General features: G+C 36.8%; 1 protein-coding gene across 4 annotated transcripts in view; it reads left to right on the top strand.

Annotated features, from left to right (window-relative positions):
• Nucleotides 1-17,846, top strand: part of LOC113396477 (NACHT domain- and WD repeat-containing protein 1) — a 58,454-nt gene extending 40,608 nt beyond the window's left edge. For 3 of the 4 annotated variants that reach the window (XM_026634422.2, XM_026634420.2, XM_026634423.2), the window contains 23 exons: nt 3,677-3,822; nt 4,565-4,753; nt 4,956-5,123; nt 5,429-5,579; nt 6,678-6,834; nt 7,114-7,263; nt 7,361-7,554; nt 7,808-7,900; nt 8,055-8,183; nt 9,658-9,763; nt 10,130-10,292; nt 10,596-10,804; nt 10,971-11,229; nt 11,295-11,473; nt 11,823-11,899; nt 11,983-12,531; nt 12,684-12,801; nt 13,272-13,401; nt 14,006-14,078; nt 14,632-14,768; nt 15,423-15,623; nt 16,436-16,570; nt 17,231-17,846. In XM_026634422.2, coding sequence (XP_026490207.2) covers nt 3,677-3,822; nt 4,565-4,753; nt 4,956-5,123; nt 5,429-5,579; nt 6,678-6,834; nt 7,114-7,263; nt 7,361-7,554; nt 7,808-7,900; nt 8,055-8,183; nt 9,658-9,763; nt 10,130-10,292; nt 10,596-10,804; nt 10,971-11,229; nt 11,295-11,473; nt 11,823-11,899; nt 11,983-12,531; nt 12,684-12,801; nt 13,272-13,401; nt 14,006-14,078; nt 14,632-14,768; nt 15,423-15,623; nt 16,436-16,570; nt 17,231-17,469 — 3,952 coding nt within the window. In that variant the 3' untranslated portion in view covers nt 17,470-17,846. Of the gene's footprint in view, nt 1-3,655; nt 3,823-4,564; nt 4,754-4,955; nt 5,124-5,428; nt 5,580-6,677; nt 6,835-7,113; nt 7,264-7,360; nt 7,555-7,807; nt 7,901-8,054; nt 8,184-9,657; nt 9,764-10,129; nt 10,293-10,595; nt 10,805-10,970; nt 11,230-11,294; nt 11,474-11,822; nt 11,900-11,982; nt 12,532-12,683; nt 12,802-13,271; nt 13,402-14,005; nt 14,079-14,631; nt 14,769-15,422; nt 15,624-16,435; nt 16,571-17,230 lie in introns of all 4 variants that reach the window. The other variant, XM_026634421.2, reaches the window with a different exon arrangement.
• Nucleotides 17,847-20,832: the final 2,986 nt, after the last annotated feature.

Here is a 20,832-nt window from a genome sequence, read left to right as displayed (position 1 = left end):
GAATTATTTACCTTATACATCACGTTGGCTTCCCATATAAATAAAAAATAAAATAAAAAGTAAACATCGTGACCCACCCTTATTACCGTGCGAAGTCGGAACGGATTATTTTAAATAATTACGTGGATCCGGTTAATTGTGGACTCAGATTGGATACACGCAAATGAATACGTAACAATACGTCATATTTTATCAATTACAATTCATCCAAATATATAATTTTTAATCTCAATGTTAATGAGGAAAATAATAACTTGAATCTTTGTAACTCGATTTTACGTAACAGTCGCTCATATATTTTAACTGTTTGATTTACATACGTAATACGATATGCAATGTAACACTGAATCATGCGACATAGATGGTAATAGACCCCTATGTCGATTTTGTTTCGCTAGAATTCGTTTTGAGGATTGTTGAGCTCCTGGCCGATTGCCGAACTATCCACATTTTTTTTTTAGCATACGAAAATTATTGTTGATTACTCTCCTAAAATTTATAATAAGTACCGTGAAATATGTAGAACCCAATCAGAATTTGTACAACATTGCAAATATGTATAAAATGTAGGAATGGTCTTAGATTGACTACGGAATATCTTCCCGTAGTACTACGGCGTAGACAACGCGTAGACTCTTATATCATCGCTCTATCAGTAGTAAATTTATTGCTATACTATAGTCCAATGAAATGAAACAGGCTTTAGAATAAACAGATTTACATATTTCATACGATTTTCTGATACAGTAGAACGCCGATTATCCGAAATCGACTAAACGAATCGCCCACTATCCGAATCGGTCCTAAGCGTAATAAAAAAAATTAAAACCAAGTTTTCTTGTTTTGTTTCATAGTTACATGTTGGAACTCGCTGGAGTCCAGATATATTTCAACTGTTATGGTCGTCGAACTGTGTTTGTTAAACTTAATAAAGTTTATTCTATGTGTGATGCGTTTTTATTTATTACTAGTCTACATATGTCCGATTATCCGAATCGACCCCGGTTCCAATTAATTCGGATAATCGGCGTTCTACTGTAGCTCTGTTATATTATGCACTACAAATAGTGCTCGATTAATATACTCAATTATAATAAAATACCATTTCATCTACTCATATAAATTCGCTGAAATTCCTAACGTATTTTTTACGAACCCATAATTAATGAATACTTTTTTATTGATCTCGTCCAGAGATGTGATCAATGACAAGTTTGTTAATGTTTATTTTGCTAGTCCTCCTGCCATTGAAATGGACAATCCTACCTCATCTGTCTATTAGCTCATACGGCTACAGCTTAATACATCGTGGATTCCATACCCGATGGACCAAAAAAATATCAGTTCTATATTGCCTTGACTCTGAAAGCACGTACAGGCTACAAAGTTCTATATAAATACTATTTTATCATTTTTTAAGAAAATCTTCTAATGACTTTCTCAGATCGGCTATTGCGCCACCTGATATTGGTGCTGTTAAAATGTTAACTATTTCATACCAGGGCAATGCACCAGCAACTTTGGAAATTGAGAAACGTAGAAGGGGACGGTACACCCTAAGTATAACGTACTAATATCCGCTCGTAGATTTTCCCACGTGTGAGAGAGTGAGGCAGGCATATCGTTTTCTGTCTGAATATATCGTTGCAGATCCCGAGGTCTTAGGTTCAAAGTCTAGGTCGGGCCGAAAAAAGTATCGAAAAATAATCAGTACAGTCTGGAGTCTGTAAGTCTGGAAGTATGTATGTGCACTCCCGTGCATCAGAAAGCACGTACAGGTAACAGAACTCTTTCCGGTCGTGTTAGATTTACCGTCCCATCGGATTATGAGAATGAGAAAATAGAGTGCGCACCTATGTTTGTGCACACACTTGTGCACTATAACATGTCCTGCGTATTTGGCTGGTCTCCGTTGATATTGGTCGCCGAGATCAGAATCGGTCAAGACAACATCATCATCATCGTACCCCTGACAATGTGTGTGAAGTAGCACTCACTGAATAATCACGAAATCTCAGAAAATATAACACCTACAAACTTAAAATTTGGCAGGTTTCTTATAGGATGTAGACATCCGCTAAGAACAGATTTTATGAAACTCTACTCCTAAGGGTTACTCCCTTAGGGGTAGAGTTTTGGGGGTTGAATGTTTATGTTTTATAAATTTTAACTCTATCACTATTTATAAATTTTAACTCTATCCATAAGGGAGTAAAATAGGGATTGGAAGTTTGTGTTTTATAAATTTCGCACGGATAAAGCAGGTTAAGCTAGTTTAATGATAATCGGTTGAGTATTTAAGCCGCGAAAGCGTAACAAACAAACCAACTCACTTTTGCATTTATAATGTCAGTTAAGACTGTTATAAATCCTCAGGATATTTTAATACTTGCATTACGAGAGTCAAAATATATTTTTGAAGTGTACAAAGAAAATCATTTCGTATAATATTAATGAGCCGCCGTGAATAGCGTTCACTTTGATATACTCGTACCTGACAGGTAAAAAATGTTGTAAAGTTAAATATTCCGAAATTTGTTCTATTTTTTGTTCGTTGTTGCTCCTTTTATATTTTCAAGTATAATATCTCAGTAGGAAAGCATTGTGTATATCTACTTAGCTTAAAATGTAGGTTCGTTAGGAACTCGCTATCTGCGTAGGACATTCAGTGCACACATGGCGCGCTCACAAGTCTATAATCCGATGGAACGGCACTCCAACATGACCATAGAGAGTTCAGGCTCAAGACCAACAGCTTTACGCAAATTTCGATATAATATGCTTGAGTCTGTGTTTGACCCTAGGACCTCGATATTTTTATAAATTAACTTTATATACAACTTTTATATCCAGTCATAGAATGAAAAAATCTTGTTTTGAAACTCGAAATTCGCGGCCTTTCTCTACTATGATATGCAAGTATTATTATTATTATATATATAACCCTTCCTCTTGAATAAATAATAATAAATAAATATTGGACAACATCACATACATTACTCTGATCCCAATGTAAGTAGCTAAAGCATTTGTGTTATGGAAAATCAGAAGTAACGACGGTAACACATACACCCAGACCCAAGACAACGTAGAAAACTAATAAACTTTTTCTACATCGACTCGGTCGGGAAAACCGGTGTACACTACTCGACCACGGAAGTCGTCTATTGATGGAAACCACATTAAAACCCGTTGCGAAGCGTACAGACGACGGGAAGCGACTTTGTTTTATATTATGTAGAGATTTAATTAAACATAAATTATATTTGCAAACCAATTTTGTCACACAAATTTAACCTTTATTATTCTTCATACAAATCGTAAACACTTTTTTGTACAAATAAATAATATTAATCTATTAATTATATATATATTTACATTTTATTTAAACTTCACCGACTAAGCTACTGCGCTCTTGTTTAACTTCACCCTCATTTAACCATGAGGTCGTTTTAACCCCATTGAAAAAAGAACACTACAGAACTGAAAATTACAAATGAATGTTTATGACATTCATTAAAACTATTAAAATCACTGCAAAAACATACTGGCATTTATGGGTAACAGTGAGGCTTTGTTTGACTGACACAACTATTTTATAATGACAATAAATGAATACTTATTCAATTGAAAATGACATAATAACATAGCGTAGACCTAATTGCTGCGCGCGCAGGTCACCGTCGTACCGAGTCACCAAGCCGTCTATCGACGCGAGTGCAGAACAGCCTGCGCTGGAGTTGTTGGAGCCGACGCCCCTGTTCAAAGACAAGAAACCGCAGCTCAAGGGACCGCGACCGCCTGTTGGATCCAGTGTTTCTGGTAAGATTGTATTGTCTTTACTAAGGTAACTATTACCAGGACATTGGCTTCAGAAGAAACTTACGTCCAAAAATTTGGTGCAGTTTAAATACCGCGTGTTTATATATCAGTGTTGAAAAACTTCATAGACTACAACATAAAAAAGTATGATTGTAATCGAGTAGAAAAACAGAGTAATTAAAAAAATAAAATAAACATTTGATTTATTCTCATCAAATAAGATTTAATATGAGTAAGGTCGCTTGAATATCACAATTAAATATAAAAAATATAGTTGCATTTTAGTGTTTCCAACGTCATGACTTCACATTTTACGAAAAGTTTGTGCATATGTGCTGTAAGTGAGGGACCTCTTGAACTGACGATTTGTGATATCTACGCTCAGGGCAGTGCTCCCACCAAGTCTCGTAACGCCGTAACATCCATTTCTTGAAGCCAATCAGGGCAATTTCAAACTCCTGTAACTTCATTGTGGACAAACCTAGAGGCCTGAACTTTCAGTAATTAAAAGGACATATTATGACTGGTTAATTTTCGTAATTATTTAATATTTAAACAAATATTTAATGAACATTTACTCACTGACTTACTTACATGAGATATCAAAGCTTTTTCGGCCAAGGAATATTTTTTTGTAAAGTAACAACAGATTGAGATTCATTCGTTAATACTACATAAAAACGGCTAACATTATGCAGTCGATTTTGTCATGGACCAGTTTTTATTCAAGTCTTCCTTCTAGATTCCATCTCCCTGTCATCACCAGTCGCCTGCGCGTCTCCTCGCGAGGATGTCGTGGGCCCGCCTATGCCGGCCAACGTGGCCGCCCTACCTGAAGAACACCGGTCATACCTCCTGGGCAGATTACCAGGACAGAGGACGAGACGTCGTCGAGCAATGGTCGTGTATGTTTGTGCGGCGGATTCACAGGGTGAGAAATTTTACTACAATCGTTTGATGTTAAGATTTATAAAACAATCGCTTGATAGGACTTGTGTGTGTGTGTTTTATCTTGGTGTAGTTATATATTTGTGTTTGATTAAAAATAGAGGTTATGAGATACATTCAATTGGCAAGAGAAAACATGAAATTTCCATATATCAACTAATCTATCAATATAATTTTACCTGCAGATTGCTGTGCAGAGAAAGGTGCGCTACATTGCGGTGTAGCAGCTCGGCTACGCGTGCGCGCTCGCAAGCGCGGCTGGCGAGTTCACGTCGCTGACCTGCACTGGCGGTCACCACTTGAACAGCAACGTGACCACCGCTTCCCTGTGTTGTGCATAGCGGAACTGGCTCGTAAGCATTAAAGCGTTTCCAATTACATAGGTTACGTCGATTTTAACATTCTATGAATATGAAATGTACCAATTTTACTTTAATTTGATTTTTAATTGGTCGATGGTAGCCGATGACGCAGTAAACGAACAATGAGTGTTGAGTATTTAGCGAGATTATTAAATCTAACTTGGACTGGCGTTTCCGAAACATAAAATAAAACCTTCATTACATTTATTTCATTATTTTGGGAAGAATATTGTTCCACGAGGTACACGAAGTTAACACTCGTATAACATAAATAAAGGGTAAAACATTTATTCCAGGTCAAACTGAACTAGGTGCGGTGGTACCTGTTTTGTTTTTGAACGCAAACCTCGGCACGCCGCTGCTGCCACACACCCTGGAATTTGCAGACTTCGAAGCCGCATTGGAAGCTGCTGAAGATGAAAATGACAAGACATTACTGAACAAATGGTAATATAATTTCTAAACTTTAACAACTATGTGTGGGAATCGCATTAAACTTATACCTCAACGTTTTTCGATTGTCTGCGTTCAAACATGATGCCTCAAATGCTAGGGATTTCAAAATATTTAAAGTAACTACTGCCCATGGGTATATTCCGTTGTTGCATTATAATCATTTATCACCACTGTTGCATTTAAGTGTATAATCGTTTAGAAGTCATTTTGAAATGTTAGCTATTCGATTAACATCGAAAGACGACGAAAGCCAAACGTTCCTCGTTAAGTTAAAAGTACACGGGCACGTCACGCAGCTACGGCACGATCGCCGTGCTTTGTTTTTTTATACTATAGGTGGCAACCGATCAGAAGGCTCCATGGAAAGCGACTACCATCGGCCATGGACATCTGCAACACCTGTGGGCTTGCATAGCCGACCTTCCACAAATGTGTGCTCTTTTCGTTAAGGTTCCCACGTGTATCGATTCATAAAAGCCGCCGGCGAAAGCTGCTTTCAGAGAGTTGTTGTGCGAGGCAGAAAATGTCTCGTACATCGACTAAAAATCGCGCTTTTGTGGACGTTCGGACATCTAGGTGGTGTGGATGATACTTCGAATTCTGACGCGTTGGCCGAAGGTGAAAACAGCTAGGATTAAGCCAAACAATTCCTCGGAACATTCCCCGTGGTAGTTTGGTAGAAGATGCAGAGTGATCTAAAATCTCTAAACAAAGCCAAAGGATCAAGCCGGTCGGAAAGGGCTTGATCGTCGATAATTCGAGCCGCTATCCGTTGAACCGGCACCCGCCCAGATGAGAGAGCAGTACTCCATGTGAGGCCGAATTTACGCGATGGATGTAAGGTCTTGCCTTACTGAGCACACCGACCTTTTAACATGTCAATTTGGCTCTAACTCCCAATTGCGGTCAAATCGTAAGGGAATGAGGCTCAATATTATTTGTGGTGCGTGTGGGTGTAACGCGCCAACTTGTGTCTTTTATATAAATATATAGGTTTATATAGGTTGTGACTCTTATTATATAAATATTTTGTAAAGTAATAATTTATAACATATGCACATGGATCAAACTGTACGTGGTGTGTCGCAGGTACAGCCTAGACCTGAGCACGCGGCCGCCGTGCTACCGCCTGGTGCGCGGCGCGCCCGCCCGCTGGCGGCGCGAGATGGCGCGCGCGCTCAGCGTGCTCGTGCGCACGCTGCCGCAGGAGGCCTGCGACGCCTACCTCACCACCGTGTTGGAGCAGGTACAGGGTCGGAGTAGAAAACATCTAGAATAGAAAGTAGACGCAGGCAGATTTAATAATGAGATGTCATTTCCATCGTTTAAATATAGTTTGGAGAAAAATTTTACATTAAAGGAAGGGGTTTTATTTTAGAAATAAACAACTGCTTCAAATCATTGCAAATATTTCAGCATTATCATTTCTCTTTATCGTTATAATTATTGATTCTCACATAAAGCTGTGTATCGAAGTACCTAAGCGCATGCGTGTACTCACTACTGTCCGATACGTGGCGGTCAGGAGGTGCAGCACACGGTGCTGATGAGCTCGGAGACGGCCCGTCGCTGCGTGTGGGTGTGCCGCGCGGTGTGTCCCGACCCGCCCGACGCAGACGCCGACCACCACCGCGAGCTGCAGCGACGACTCGCCAACCTGCAGAAGGACCTCAAGGTAGGCACACACACACCTACACTCGACTCGGCCGACGCGAGGACGTCCTCGCGTCGGCCTGGCCTCTGTCTGACCGGCCATGCGGCGTGCTCTGCAGCTGCACCTGAGCGAGCGCAACATAATCCGCGGCAGCGTGCGCGGGCGCGCGGGCGCGGGCGGCGGCGCGGGCGCGGCGGACGAGGAGTACGCGGCGGGCGTGCGCGCGGCGCTGAGCGAACGCCTCGACGCGCTGTTCGACGCGCTCGTGGCCGACTCCGACACGCCGGCGGGCTACTGCGGGATACCTACCAGGTCCGACTTTATATTTGCATTCAGTCTTATGTTCAGAATCCAAGCGAAATGGTGGATTATATTATATAAGATTAATATAAGATCTGATACATTTACTTTACTCTGTAAACTTGACTGCCCTCTCCTGTAAAAATCATAAGACGAGAAGATCCGCAAACTATTTAGTTATATATAAATATTAACTTTCTAGTGAGTAAGATTTTTTTATATCTTGCAACGTAATATAATATGTTATCCATATATATCATTGCAGTTTGTTCGACGAAGTCAGTGAGCATCTTTCATTCTGTCAAAAAGTAACCCAGTGCACGTCAAATCGCGAGATCACGTTGAACGAACTCAAAACGTAAGTGTCCTGAGATTAATTAACTTTTTAATGCTGTACCTATCACCTACTTATCATGGACTAGGGATTTGATATAGGATTTTAGTTTGCGCATACTTGTGCAAAATAATTTGCACAAGTATGCGCATAGAGTATGTAACCGCTATTTATACAGATACGTACGTGGCGAGAGTTCCGTGCCGCTAGCGCTGCTCGGCGGCGCCGGATGTGGAAAAGCAACTCTATTGGCCAGAGCAGCAACACTCGCGCCGTCAGTGTTGCCAGATGTTGCTCTAATACTAAGGTACGACTATTTTTATATCTCAGATTTATAATTCCGTCAATATTTCAAATTACTTTGTAGAATTGTATCGTAATAAAAAATACATTGTTGATACACTGTCCTTGACCTTTATTTATTTTTTCGATGTTTGATATCGATACAATCAAAACTTATTTCATCTACAACACTATCGATTATTGAAAATTTGTTTAAGACTTTAAAATATTGTTAATATTTTTTTGTCATAAAAGTTATGTGTTGGAGTTAAATAAAGTCAAAAAATTTACGTCATATTACCCATTTTCTCGCACACATTAGTCATGTACATATTATACATCAAAATTGTTTTTGATGATTGATAGTTTCATCCGGCTTTGCTTAATTCACAAAAACTTCTTGTTATACCCTGTTCAAGTTAGCTTGATCTTTTTGACAGACGGGCTAGTGATGTGAAACAGAAAATATAACATATATAACAGTCGATGGAACGATGGAATGCGTAATTCAAATTAGAATTTAAAAAAATTTACTTATTTTTCTGAAAAGAGTTTTACCAGCTAAAGAGACCCCAACCACTAGCCAAAGAGACCCCAACCAAAAGGACCCCCGTAACAATAATATGACAATGATCTTTAATAAGGATTTTTGTAATCGATATTTGTAGCAGCTACTGCCTGTTATTCGCGTCCCTACCGTCCGACCGATGTAACATTGTACAAGCGTCTATTATTTTCAATGTTTCTATTTAAGTTTTACTTTGAAGCAATAATTTATAAAAGAAAAAGTCTTAAAATTTTCGGATAACGCTTGAATCTTTAGGAACTTCTTTTATTATATATGTATTTTTTTTAAATATTTTTACAATTTTGAATATCATTAAATCAAGAAAATAATATGTTCGTCATTGCAAAGTTATGTCGATCAGAAAAATTTACATCTGTCAAAAAGATCAAGCTATATTGTACAAGGTATAGTATCCGGAGCAAGTTAAACGTTCAATATTATCACAACTAATAACGATCACAAAAATTGCAAAATACTTTTTTTTTTTACTGTCAAACAAGCCCGAATTAAAAGGTTAATAAAAATGCTCGTCTTACCTTTGTGGGCCGAATTGGTCCAATTCATAAAACTCACTAAATTTCATGTGCATAGTGCAGGCTGTTGGTCACTGCTAATTTAAGTTTTTACTGTTCACCGTTGCAACCCTGTATTCACTTATACCAATAATAAATCGCTTGAATGTATATTCCGGTGCATTCAGCATTGGCGAGTCCCACATCTTCTACTTGGTGTGGGGGAACGACTAAGAGCGTTTGTTCAGAGAGATAAAAAAGGGAGAGTGATCCATAAATTACAAACAACTAAAAAACCTCGTACTACAAGGTTAATTTGCTCAATTTTCCAATAAATATAGGCTAATATAAAAGCTTTGAATATTATTTAAAAATCAAGATAATCTATAATCAATTTCTCAAAAGCAATTTTCCCTTAGGTTCGTAGGTCTGACGCCGCAGTCAAGCAGTTCTCACCAGCTTCTTAAGTCAATTGTGGACCAACTTCACGTCCTCCACTCCGGCACCGTATATCGAGGACGTAATGTACGCACATAACATATATATAGACACTTTCACTCACTAGATCAATTATATACTTCCACTGTTTCAAACATTAGCACCATCAAAACTCATGAGTACCAAAATTCTGGTATGTTTTAATAATTTATGGGATTAGTCGTGTAGTCCTTTTCGAATATTAATGTAATGATAAATAATAATGAATTAAGCATAATAAGTATCTTACTAGAGATTTAATCTTGTATGCATGATCTAAATTTTTCTGTGTTTTTAACTAAAACATTTCATCTATTAAGACTGTGCTATCGTCCTTAATAAAACTCGTAGAGTACATTTGAATGGTTTTAATAAATAGTAATATTTCAATCAGTTAATAATTTTCTTAACCAGGAGGCGACCACTCTATCATCAGCGCTGGCCAGACTCCTGGAAGCACTAGGTCGTACTCGACCTGTACTCCTCTGTATAGCCGGGGCAGACGCTCTGAGGGGGGCTCGCTGGCTCCCCTCTCGTCTCCCCGATAATGTAAAAATGATCGTCACAGTTACTGAAGGTAAAAGGGTGGTGTCTTTTTTTATTATTAACCTTAGATTTCTCTAACTTTCTACTCTGTGAATGTCTTGAAAATTTATATTTTTACGTTCTATGATTAAATTCCTTAGACTCATAATTTTTTTTATTAGGGCATATTATTTTGTTTTAGCTGTATTATAAAATAATATATTTCAAAATGCTTTTGATAGATTGACAGAATATAGTATAATTCGTTTTTGTTTATAATCATAAACAAAAACTTAAAGATTCGTCATATGTAGTCATTTTATGTGAATAAAGGCTTTATTAAAAACTTTTTCAGAAAAAGATGAACCATCAAGCTCTGCAATCATGGCAGTCCTGTCATCAGAAGACGGACCGAAGGTGGTCCGAGCGCCTCCAGTCGGCCCGGAAGAAGCCAAAGCAGTGCTGACCGCCTGCGCTGCCACCTACAGCAAAACGGGCGCCGCTTCACCACCAGAAACTGCGATGAAGGCTGTACAGAAATGCACTCTGCCGCTTTATGCTAAAGTATGATTCTTTTTAATTTTACAAAAATTAAAAAAATACTTTCCTCATTAGTTAGGCTCAAAAAAACATATAAACCTTTTTTTGTAACATATCAATATTTTAAAAAGGGGTAGTATAAGCCAGTCTTTCAATCGAAAGTGATAGATTAAATCTTAAATATTTTCAGATCCTGGCGTGGCAAATATCTCTGTCAGCGGAAACCTTCACCGAGCAATCCGAACCGGAGACTACGCCGGAGCTGGTGATCTGCGAGGATCTCGAAGGTCAGCTGGAGCAGATCCTGGTGACCACCGAGGGGGCGCTCGGGGCCGACAGGGTCCGGGCGTGCCTCTCCCTGCTCACGGCGTCGCGGCGGGGGCTCGACGACACCGAGATCCTCGACCTGCTGGCCCACGACGAGCTGTTCAGGAGCGAGGAGACCTACCGTAAGCACGCCGGCCCCTAGCGCTAACCGCCGCCCGCGCCCGAGCTAAAGCGAGACCGTGCGCAGTGCCGTGGGCGCCGGGCGCGCTGCTGTGGCCGCAGCTGTGCGCGCTGCTGGCGCCGTGGCTGCGCGGGGACGCGCGGGGCGGGGCGCGCTGGCGGGACGCGGCGCTGGCCGCCGCCGCCGCCGAGCGCTACGCCGCCGCCGAGCGCGCCGCCCGCGGGACGCTCGTCGACTACTTCGAGGTTCTTATCTGCCATCGGTGGCGGCCGACGAGTGACGGATTCATTCGGATCGGGATTCTAAGGAGCCCCGTGGCCGCCACTGATTGTATCCTCCGATTCATTTCATTAATCGATCACGCTCGTACTCGTTTTGTCGTAAAAGTACTGATTGACGTTTATGATTTTCATTTAAAAAATGCACACTAAAATTATTTATTACGACGGTCCATTATATTTTGGCTACTATTTAATTTACTTCTACATTTTTAATCTCATGTATTATTTCGATTCCTCGAATGTTTGTTGCTCACAGTATATAGTTCTAATAAAATAAAACTAACTTGTAATATTTTATTTCTCATAATTTTAGGGTAAATGGTACGTCGAAAACGACCCAAAGATGTCTGGAAGATTACTGTCACAGGAGAACAAGTTCTCTGATGAATGGTAAAATCTTCCCAACAACTAATCAAATAACATTGATCTTTTACCTTAATTATATTTTTTGAAACGCTTAATTCTCTCTGCAGGTATAATACTAGAAAGTTTGATGAACTACCGTTCCAACATTATCATCTATTAAAAGAGGATCCAGAAGCTTTTGCCAATAAACCTTACTTCACTAAACTGGACTGGATACACGACAAGCTAGCCGCGACCGATTGCGGCCACTTCCTCGAAGACATTGCTCTAGTCCATATCGATCCACTGCCAGAACATCTAGAAATCCTTAAAGAGGTCTTCGAAACTCATTCGTATGCTCTCGATTATGACCATAGACAATTCTACGGCCTCCTCCGAACAACTTTGGAAAGAAAACAACGAGATGGCATAGATTTTGATACTGATATCGTACAAAATTGGATGAAAGAAGTCTGGGAACCCCCGGTACCCACATTTTATCCAGCTAATGAAGATTTTTGGAAAGTTGTCGAAAGTAAGGAAAAAAGGGATTTATCTATGGTTGAAGGTTTTGATAATAAGTCATATGATTTGATTGTAAGATTCGATACGAGAGGGAAGTTTGTTGCGACGGTGTCTACGGAAAGAGAGGAAATTTGTGTTTGGGACGTCACGCGGTAAGAATAGCAAGATTTCAATGAAGTTAAAGAGTAATTTCATTATTGGTTTTTTATATTCGATATAAGATCCTAAGTGTTCACTAAAGTTTGGCCAAAACATTGATCTAGATGATTGGATTCGAATAAAAAAATTCATGCCATTGTTACAGATGTAAGTTAGTGAGAAAAATCGTCGGAGTAACACACCCAATTAACTTAGTTCCGATAGACGAATACAAATGTGTTGTGCTCTGCCGTAGAGAACTCAGGGTTTACGACTTGGATCAGGTATGTATTTACGTATTTTATAATATTAATAATCCCCCATTCCGTTTCGTACATAAAATTTCGTACAAATTAACCCTTCCCATTTCTTCCTTATAGATGAAATTTTCAGAAATCTTTTGTAATCTCATATATACAGATTTTAAAGGTCGTAAGTTCCTAAAAACAGGCCTATTTAAATCTCTCTTGTGTAATTAAAAGTGTCACATTATTTTGTGTGAATCGTTTTCTACTGCAGTTATCTATATGTGTATTGAATATCTCAGAACTGGAATTCCTTTTAAGATATCTAGGGACACAACATCGAAACAAGATATATAAATATATACATAGATACTGGGCAAATAACATTTCAAACTCGATTTTTTGTAAAGTGGGTGTACTTTTAATACTTAATGTATCTGCGTTTTTGTAAGGCAGTTCCTATGAAAATAATAAAGATACAAAATATGATAAGGTCTCCTTGATTCCAGGGTAAATATCTCGTCGCACTGAAGGGTGTGATGAATCAAAAGATGCCGTACTACGGCCTTCACGACCCTAAGCATCTAGTGGCGTTGTCACGCAACCGTATGTACGTCAACCTGATGAATATCGAGACGGGTAAGACTTGGATAACGATGCGGCTTTACAAGATTTCTAAACTTAGTCAGTAACGACATTGAAATATCTTACATCTAAATATCCTTATTAATCCCACGGTCCTCGGTCTCGGCGAGCAGTCTCAATGAAGAATAATCAATTATACGTAGATTTTGCTGTCCTGTCATTGTCGTAACCCGATCAATCAAAGAGGACCCGAAGCAGTTCAAATAGAAGTAATAACAGCTTTTGCGGGGCGTGTGCGTTACGAGGCTTACATAGAAGTGTAAAAACTTCCAAACTCGAGAAATTGTTGACAGAAAAACCCCTTTTTTGATCCGGCCTCGGGACCTGCTAACCACTACACTAGTGATAGTGAGAATCATATCCAACTTTATGATGATCATTGACCCCACGAGATATAAAACAGATGATTTTAATGACCAAAACATTGATAAAATTGATCAGCTCTAATCTTAACTTGAGTTTAATGTAATCGCGATATGGTTTCAAATCTGGTGATCAAAGTTCAGTTTCATATATCAAAATATAACATTTCATACATGACATTTAGTATTTATATATACTATTTTTTCTATTTCAAAATAGCGATTTTTATATTCAGGTGACTGCGTGACAACATTTAAAGCTGGGGAAGACCGGTTCCTCAATTCCCTGCTAGTGTCAGGCGATGGAAGGTACTTCATTTTACACATAACATTTTTTTTATTTGGGTACCGTCTACATAACAATTATCCTACTAAATCGTTTATCAAACATAAATGTTTTATTTTAACGTGTACTCTTTCGTTTAAGCGACTCAGCTCGGCGTTTTTTAAGGAAAAACTACATAGATAAACTTAAAAAGCAAAACTTTTTAAAAACAGAAAAATTTTGAGACAAGTTCTAATAGCTGTTTCCGAGATTACCAAAATAATTTATATTAACAGAATTAATAATTGTTAATTTAATATTATAAAAATAATTCTTAGATCTCATGATTACCATCATGATAACTTCACGCTATTAATTTGAAAATTTATATATAATGTCCCTTAAGTTCTTCCCGGTTCTTCTCGGTAGAATCTACTTTCGGAAACGTCGGCAGTTTTACATATACCTAATTCGACATTGTAACACGATGATTCAGAAGTGCTTTTATGAGCCTTTTTGATATTGATTTTAATTTGAGCATTGTAAGTATAATTTTCTTTTAGGATATTATATTGTATTGTTGAAAATCTCTTACAGAATACTAGTCTGCGGTGATGAAACGCAGAAGCCATTCCCGTTACTCGTATGGTCATTGACCTCACGGAAGCTGCTCTATGACCTTCGAATACCTCATCATGACTTCATCACCTCCAAAGCTGCTATTACATACGAAGGTATTGTATCATGTCCTTACTCTATTTAGGTATCTACGTTAGGAATTTAAACTTGTTTAGTCTTGTTTTTTGCCACACTTTGGTTCAAATGATTAACCTAGTACCTATACATATTTTAATGTAAACATAGATTTAATTGAATTTTCATTTTGGGTAGACAAAATTCCGTAAGTAAAAACATCATTAACAAGCAAAAATAATTTAATAACAAATTTATTCATTTCTTAATAGAATAAATGAGGTAATTTTTCAATTATTCAAAACATAGTTATACAATAACAACAATTGCGTATTCTTCTACAACTTAATAATCAACTTACTTTTTCTACTCATCAATATGTAGGTTCTATATATGAGTTTAGTAAGTAAGTAAAATGAAATGAAAAATATTAGATTACTTAAAAGTTGATTTACGATAATAAAATGAAGTTACAATTATTGTTCGGTTTGGAGTCGGTGTCAGCCAAGAAACACTACAATATACCTATCAAAAAAATTGATAACCTCCTCCTTGTTGAAGTGGTTTAAAAATGAAATAAGTCACGTTAACTATGGTGGGGAGTTCTTTGCCGGTTTCACATTCGAAACCAGTGAACGAGAAAAAAGGTGGACAATAGTTGTAAAACTTAAGTATGTTTTGATTTAATTTACTAGGTTCGTACGTATGTGTTGTGTCACGAGAACTCGACGAGCCGAGCCCGAACTTCATCGTCGTGTACGACCTGCAGTCAGGGACGTTGTTCAAGAAATGGAAACCTGGCTGTGACACCGTAGCCCTCGCTATCAGCTCTGTAGACGGTTGCGTAGTCTCCGGACTCGCTGATACGAGAATCTTGGTCTGGGATCTAGTTACGGGTTAGTATTGCTATTAATATGTCTGTCTGCCTCCTTGGTCTAGGTTTGATATAAGGCCAGGTTCTAGGTTCAAACCCCAGGTCGGGCCTAAAAAAATATATTGGATTTTTCCATCGAAAAATTCTCAGTAACAACCCAAAATTGGACGTATGTACACTCCCGTGCCTCGGAAAGCACATAAAGTCGTAGGTCCTGCGCCTGAGCTCTTTCCTCATCCATTATATGAGAATGACGGAATAAAGAGTGCACTTAAGTTTACCTTTGTACACTATAATATGTCCTGTGTAGTCGGCCATTCAGTTGGGTATTTAGTCTGTTTTTGTATTCCTGTGCCAGTGCAACTACTGGCACAAGAGACATTACAACTAAGCTCCCAAGATTGGCGATGTAATGGTTAATTTTTACAATGTCTACGGTAGTGGTGACCACTTACTATCAATGGTCAATTTAACCGTCCACCTGCCTATAATATAAAAAAAATCCAAGTAAATTATACATACAAGTATGAAAACTCTGCTTCACTAATATTTATATTATTTATCATGTAAACTTGATTTGTATGGACTGAAACCGCAGCACAGTGTATCGATATAGGAGAATTATTGTAAGGTAAGCTTGAGGGAATTGAGAACAGTAATAGGTCACGGTCGCGTCTGACCCAGACGTGTCCCACAGTAGACCGGCAGGTTCTCTCGAAGCCGTGAAGGAAAGCATCGTGATATTTCGTATATCAGTCTGCGAAATACATATATGGAGCAATGGAGGGGGCTGGGCTCCAAGCGCGTCGGTGGTCAGTACGGGTGTGTGCGCAGGCAACTGCCGGCTGAGCCTGCGCGGCCACGTGTCGGCGCCGGGCCTGCTGCGCCTGTCTCGCGCGGGCGGCGTGCTGCTGTCGGCCGACCGCGCCGGCCGCGACCTGTCCGTGCGCCTGTGGGACCTGCACGCCGGTACGAGCGCGAGTCGGCTGAGACGCGCTCACCCAAAAGATACTAATTCGTCTCGCCCTAAAGATACCTCATTTATTTTTATTAACTGTAGCCCTGGATGAGCGCATAACGCGATTTCTGTTTGCATCGGAAACGAAGAATCAGCTAAAAGATTTTTTCCAAAAAAATAAACGTTTCATTATCTGTAAATTTTTCCATTATTTTTGAGAAAAAGCATATGGATAGGTGGTAACTATACTCTATTCCAACGATAACAGGAAAAAAGCCAAATTGACAACATTTGACAGCAAATTGACGCGATATTATTGGTCGAGAGTTAGATTAATCTATAATATTCACTATGAATTTGCAAAAAAATGGCGTTTTAAACGTTGACGAAACTGTTATCGGAATTTTGGAAGTAAAATTAAAATGGAAATAAGTGGTTAAGTGTAATAGTGTTGTATTATAAGTAAAGATATATTAATCATAAACTCTCAGTAGTGCACAATATAGCTGAGTTATTAGTAAATCGCATGAAATACGTGAATCTAATGTTTGTTTATCTTTTTTCCTACTTCTATTGGAATAGGCTATGGATGAAAATACTACATTAAATAAAATAAACCGCTATAATCTCATGGCATAATTTGTGTTTGAAAGGTAAAATGTGCATTACAGGTAAGTTGATAGCTGTCTACACCCCGCCCGAGAGAATAACATCGTGCGAGGTTCTTTTGGGTGGATCTGTTTTGGCGCTGGCTTTGGAAAATTACAAGGATATCCTCTGTGTGAAATTGTACGGCCCGACAGTAGAATCTGTGAAGAATGGTAAAGAATGTGAGTTCGACGAAACCGGTTACGGGCATCCGGAACACGAGGGTAAAACGTTCGACGTGAGGGGTATGGAGTGCACTTGATCATGACCAGATTATATATCAAAACTCGTTAGCAATAATATGTGGTTACGTGTAATAAATATAAAAAATATTAACATATTTCATGCAACAAAACATTACGTTAAAGTTTTAATGTAAGGTTATTACAATTTAAATGTTGATATATTAATTAATTTACATAATTGTGTGCTGGTCACACTGACGTTTTCGTTTAAGGGGCAGGCCTCAAAGTTTATGTTTTTTTTTTTATTAACAGGAAATACTAGCGCGTGTGCCATGAATGCACAAATCAATTGTTTTAAACATTGGTTTTATTGCCTCCGATATATTGAGATTTGTTTCAAATTATATTACAAAGCACAACATTTGCTTAGTCTATTCGCGCTCGTAGATAAGTATTATATAAACATAATATAATTATAAAAAAATATTATTAAATACTTTTATAAAGTATTTTATTTTAAATTTGAAGACAAAATATTTATTTTTTTCTAATAAAGACATTCAGTCATAATGTTATGTTGATAAAAAATTTGGCTTTCCTCATGTGTAACGCCAAGTTTATAACATAAAAACACCGATAAGTAACTGGTAATGTACGATTCTCATTAAAAATTAATTCAATTACAATAAGAATATCGTTGATCACGTGAGGAAATTAACTTATTTTAAATCAACTTGCTCAATTATTTTTATTTCGTTTTGAGGCCTAGAGGGTACAAAATAATGAAGTGTTGATCACTGACCGATTTCCTAACCCTGCGTGTAATGTTTATTAAGTAGCGACATACGTTAAATACTATTGACACTATAGTAATAAAAAAATATATGAACATTTTCATTCATTATTATGTTCATATTATAGTCAGCACGTACACTAACACATGCCCTTGTAAAACAGCACAAATATAAGAATTAAAAAAAAAATGAGTAGATATTAACTAATTCAAATGACAGGTGTTAAAAATAACTGACAACAAGTCAATTCTAGGTAAGGTTACAAGATGAATTTAAATAAGTCCAAAATGAGTGACTTATTGACTTGCTATTTAATGTTTTAAAGATATGAGCTAACTGAACAACACGCAGGGACAATTAGGATTTTACTGCCACTTTAAAATATAAGAAAAATAATATAACTAATCAGAATTGGAATATTTGCGCCCAACTAAGTTATCAATACTAAGTAATTAATTAAAAAAAACATTAATGTTTTTGATCTATTACGCTTATTAATTAAATTATAATAATAACTATTAATTGTATTTAGTGAATTCTCTGTAACGTTTAATAGAATTAAATACTATAAATATAGGCAACGGAAATGTACGTGATTACTGCATTAATTTATTATCTATGTTCGGACACACTAGCTTGATATTCATATATGCAAAGTAATAATTGGCGTCGATATATTTCTAGCCAATAACAGCTGGTCTGTCCGAAGCTTAACACTTATCCATTTCATATCTTACATTTTTTATCTGTATTCTTAGTGTTACAATGTTAATAAAAATCCAATCGGACATTTTAAATTAAAATGTATCCCTAATTTTATCATCATACATTTAATCATAATTACTCTAAATTCTATAAAGTTGTTTATATTTTAATGAATCTTTTTAAAATGTGTGTGTGGGTGTGCTATTTATACTTCATTTTCTAATGTAAATAAAAAATTAACCCTTAAATGTTACTTGTGACTTTGTGTTTCAAAATTTAATATTAGACTTGACTTAACTTGTAATCAAAATTATTAATTTAAACTTTTTAAAATCTAAAAAATAGACTTGCTTTAAGTTTAAAATGTAATAATATAAATACATTGTTATTTAATTTAAATTTTTATCGAAAGTAAACCGGTGTTTTTAAAAAAAAGAAAAATACAATTACAAATCTACCAATTTATGCAAGCCTTGTGTCCTTAATGGCTTCATATAATTTATTTATAACGCTTTATGTCAACAAAGTACAAAAATAATTAACGACGCTGACTTTGAAACGTTCTGCAAATTTGTAACGATGCCTTAATCTCGCTGAGTTTACGATTGGGCAGAACTTGCACAAATATTATAACTTTAATTTGACTATAGAAGAGGGTAGAGGTAACGAGACCTCTCTATATAAATAAAGAGTCCTTAAAGTTGAGTAAATGTAAGATCTACTTTTTTTTTCTAATCTTTTTTTTTTAATTTAAAATATGCCATTACTTCCAAGTGCTGTTAGAGTAGAAAAAATAAACGAACACAATAACCACGTTGAAAGATTTGAGAGTATACTCTGTATAAGTCGCACTTGACTGGTAATTCATTTACATACTTTAATCAAAAACTAATTCATACAACGAGTACGTCTATATACCGATTATGTATGTCCTTTTAGAACAATTTTATTTGTAATCGGTTACGAGATCTTATCCGAATTGCTTATTGCCTTTAGGTTAACAAGTTATCCCAAATAAAGTTCACCTTACCTCTACCCTCCATGATTTAGACTCGCTGCCATGTTAACATATTTTTAATAAATGTTAATCTTATTATATTGTTAAATATTAACTTTATTTATTTATATTATTTTATAACACAAATGTTCATGATAATATTTCCTCATGAATAATATCAAGTATCAAGACCAATCGTAGATATTATGTTTATATTATATAGCATTTTCGTAGTTACCTTTACAATATTGCTAATTAAATATAACGATTTGATGAATTCGAAAGTGTCGTTTAAATAATTATTTCTTCCAAATTTTTAACACTTGGAAATTGATGTGAGTGTATTTTTTTATTATAATTTTAAGATCGCACAGCCTATTCCTTCGTATTTTTTTATCTAGAATATAAGTTTTAGTAGACCCAACAGGCTGGTCCCTGTCTTGATATTCTATGATTAAGTATCCTAAAGTTTTATCATAAAAATATATTTAACACTAATTTAACTGTAAATCAATGCGATGACGATATAATCAATTGAATTGTTAAATTATTTATGTATTCTGGAATGATACGTATAAATTGATGTCCTGATTAAATTATCGTAACATTATTTGTGATTTTTATTTATTTTTAGTTTCTAAGTAACCTTGTACCTAAATATTTTCTCCTACTCATACAATTGCCAGATTCATTGAAAATGATTAATTAATTGCATACTGTTCCATCATTTTCGATAGATATGTAAAAATTTGATTTAATGTTCATTTATTTGTTGAATATTAAAGCTTATCTGCTATAACTATTTATATTATCTATTTTAGCTATTATAACATAAAGTTTACCTGTCTAGATTATACGTGGAGTCGAATCGAGAAAAGATACAGTTTTTTACTTTCATTTTAGGAAAAATGAAGTTCCAATCGCCCACATAAGGGTTAATACAA

The sequence above is a fragment of the Vanessa tameamea genome, chromosome 25, assembly GCF_037043105.1.
Source record: "Vanessa tameamea isolate UH-Manoa-2023 chromosome 25, ilVanTame1 primary haplotype, whole genome shotgun sequence".
Taxonomy (NCBI): domain Eukaryota; kingdom Metazoa; phylum Arthropoda; class Insecta; order Lepidoptera; family Nymphalidae; genus Vanessa; species Vanessa tameamea.
Note: the sequence above shows the minus strand (reverse complement) of the source record. Positions and strands in the feature narration are given on the sequence as shown.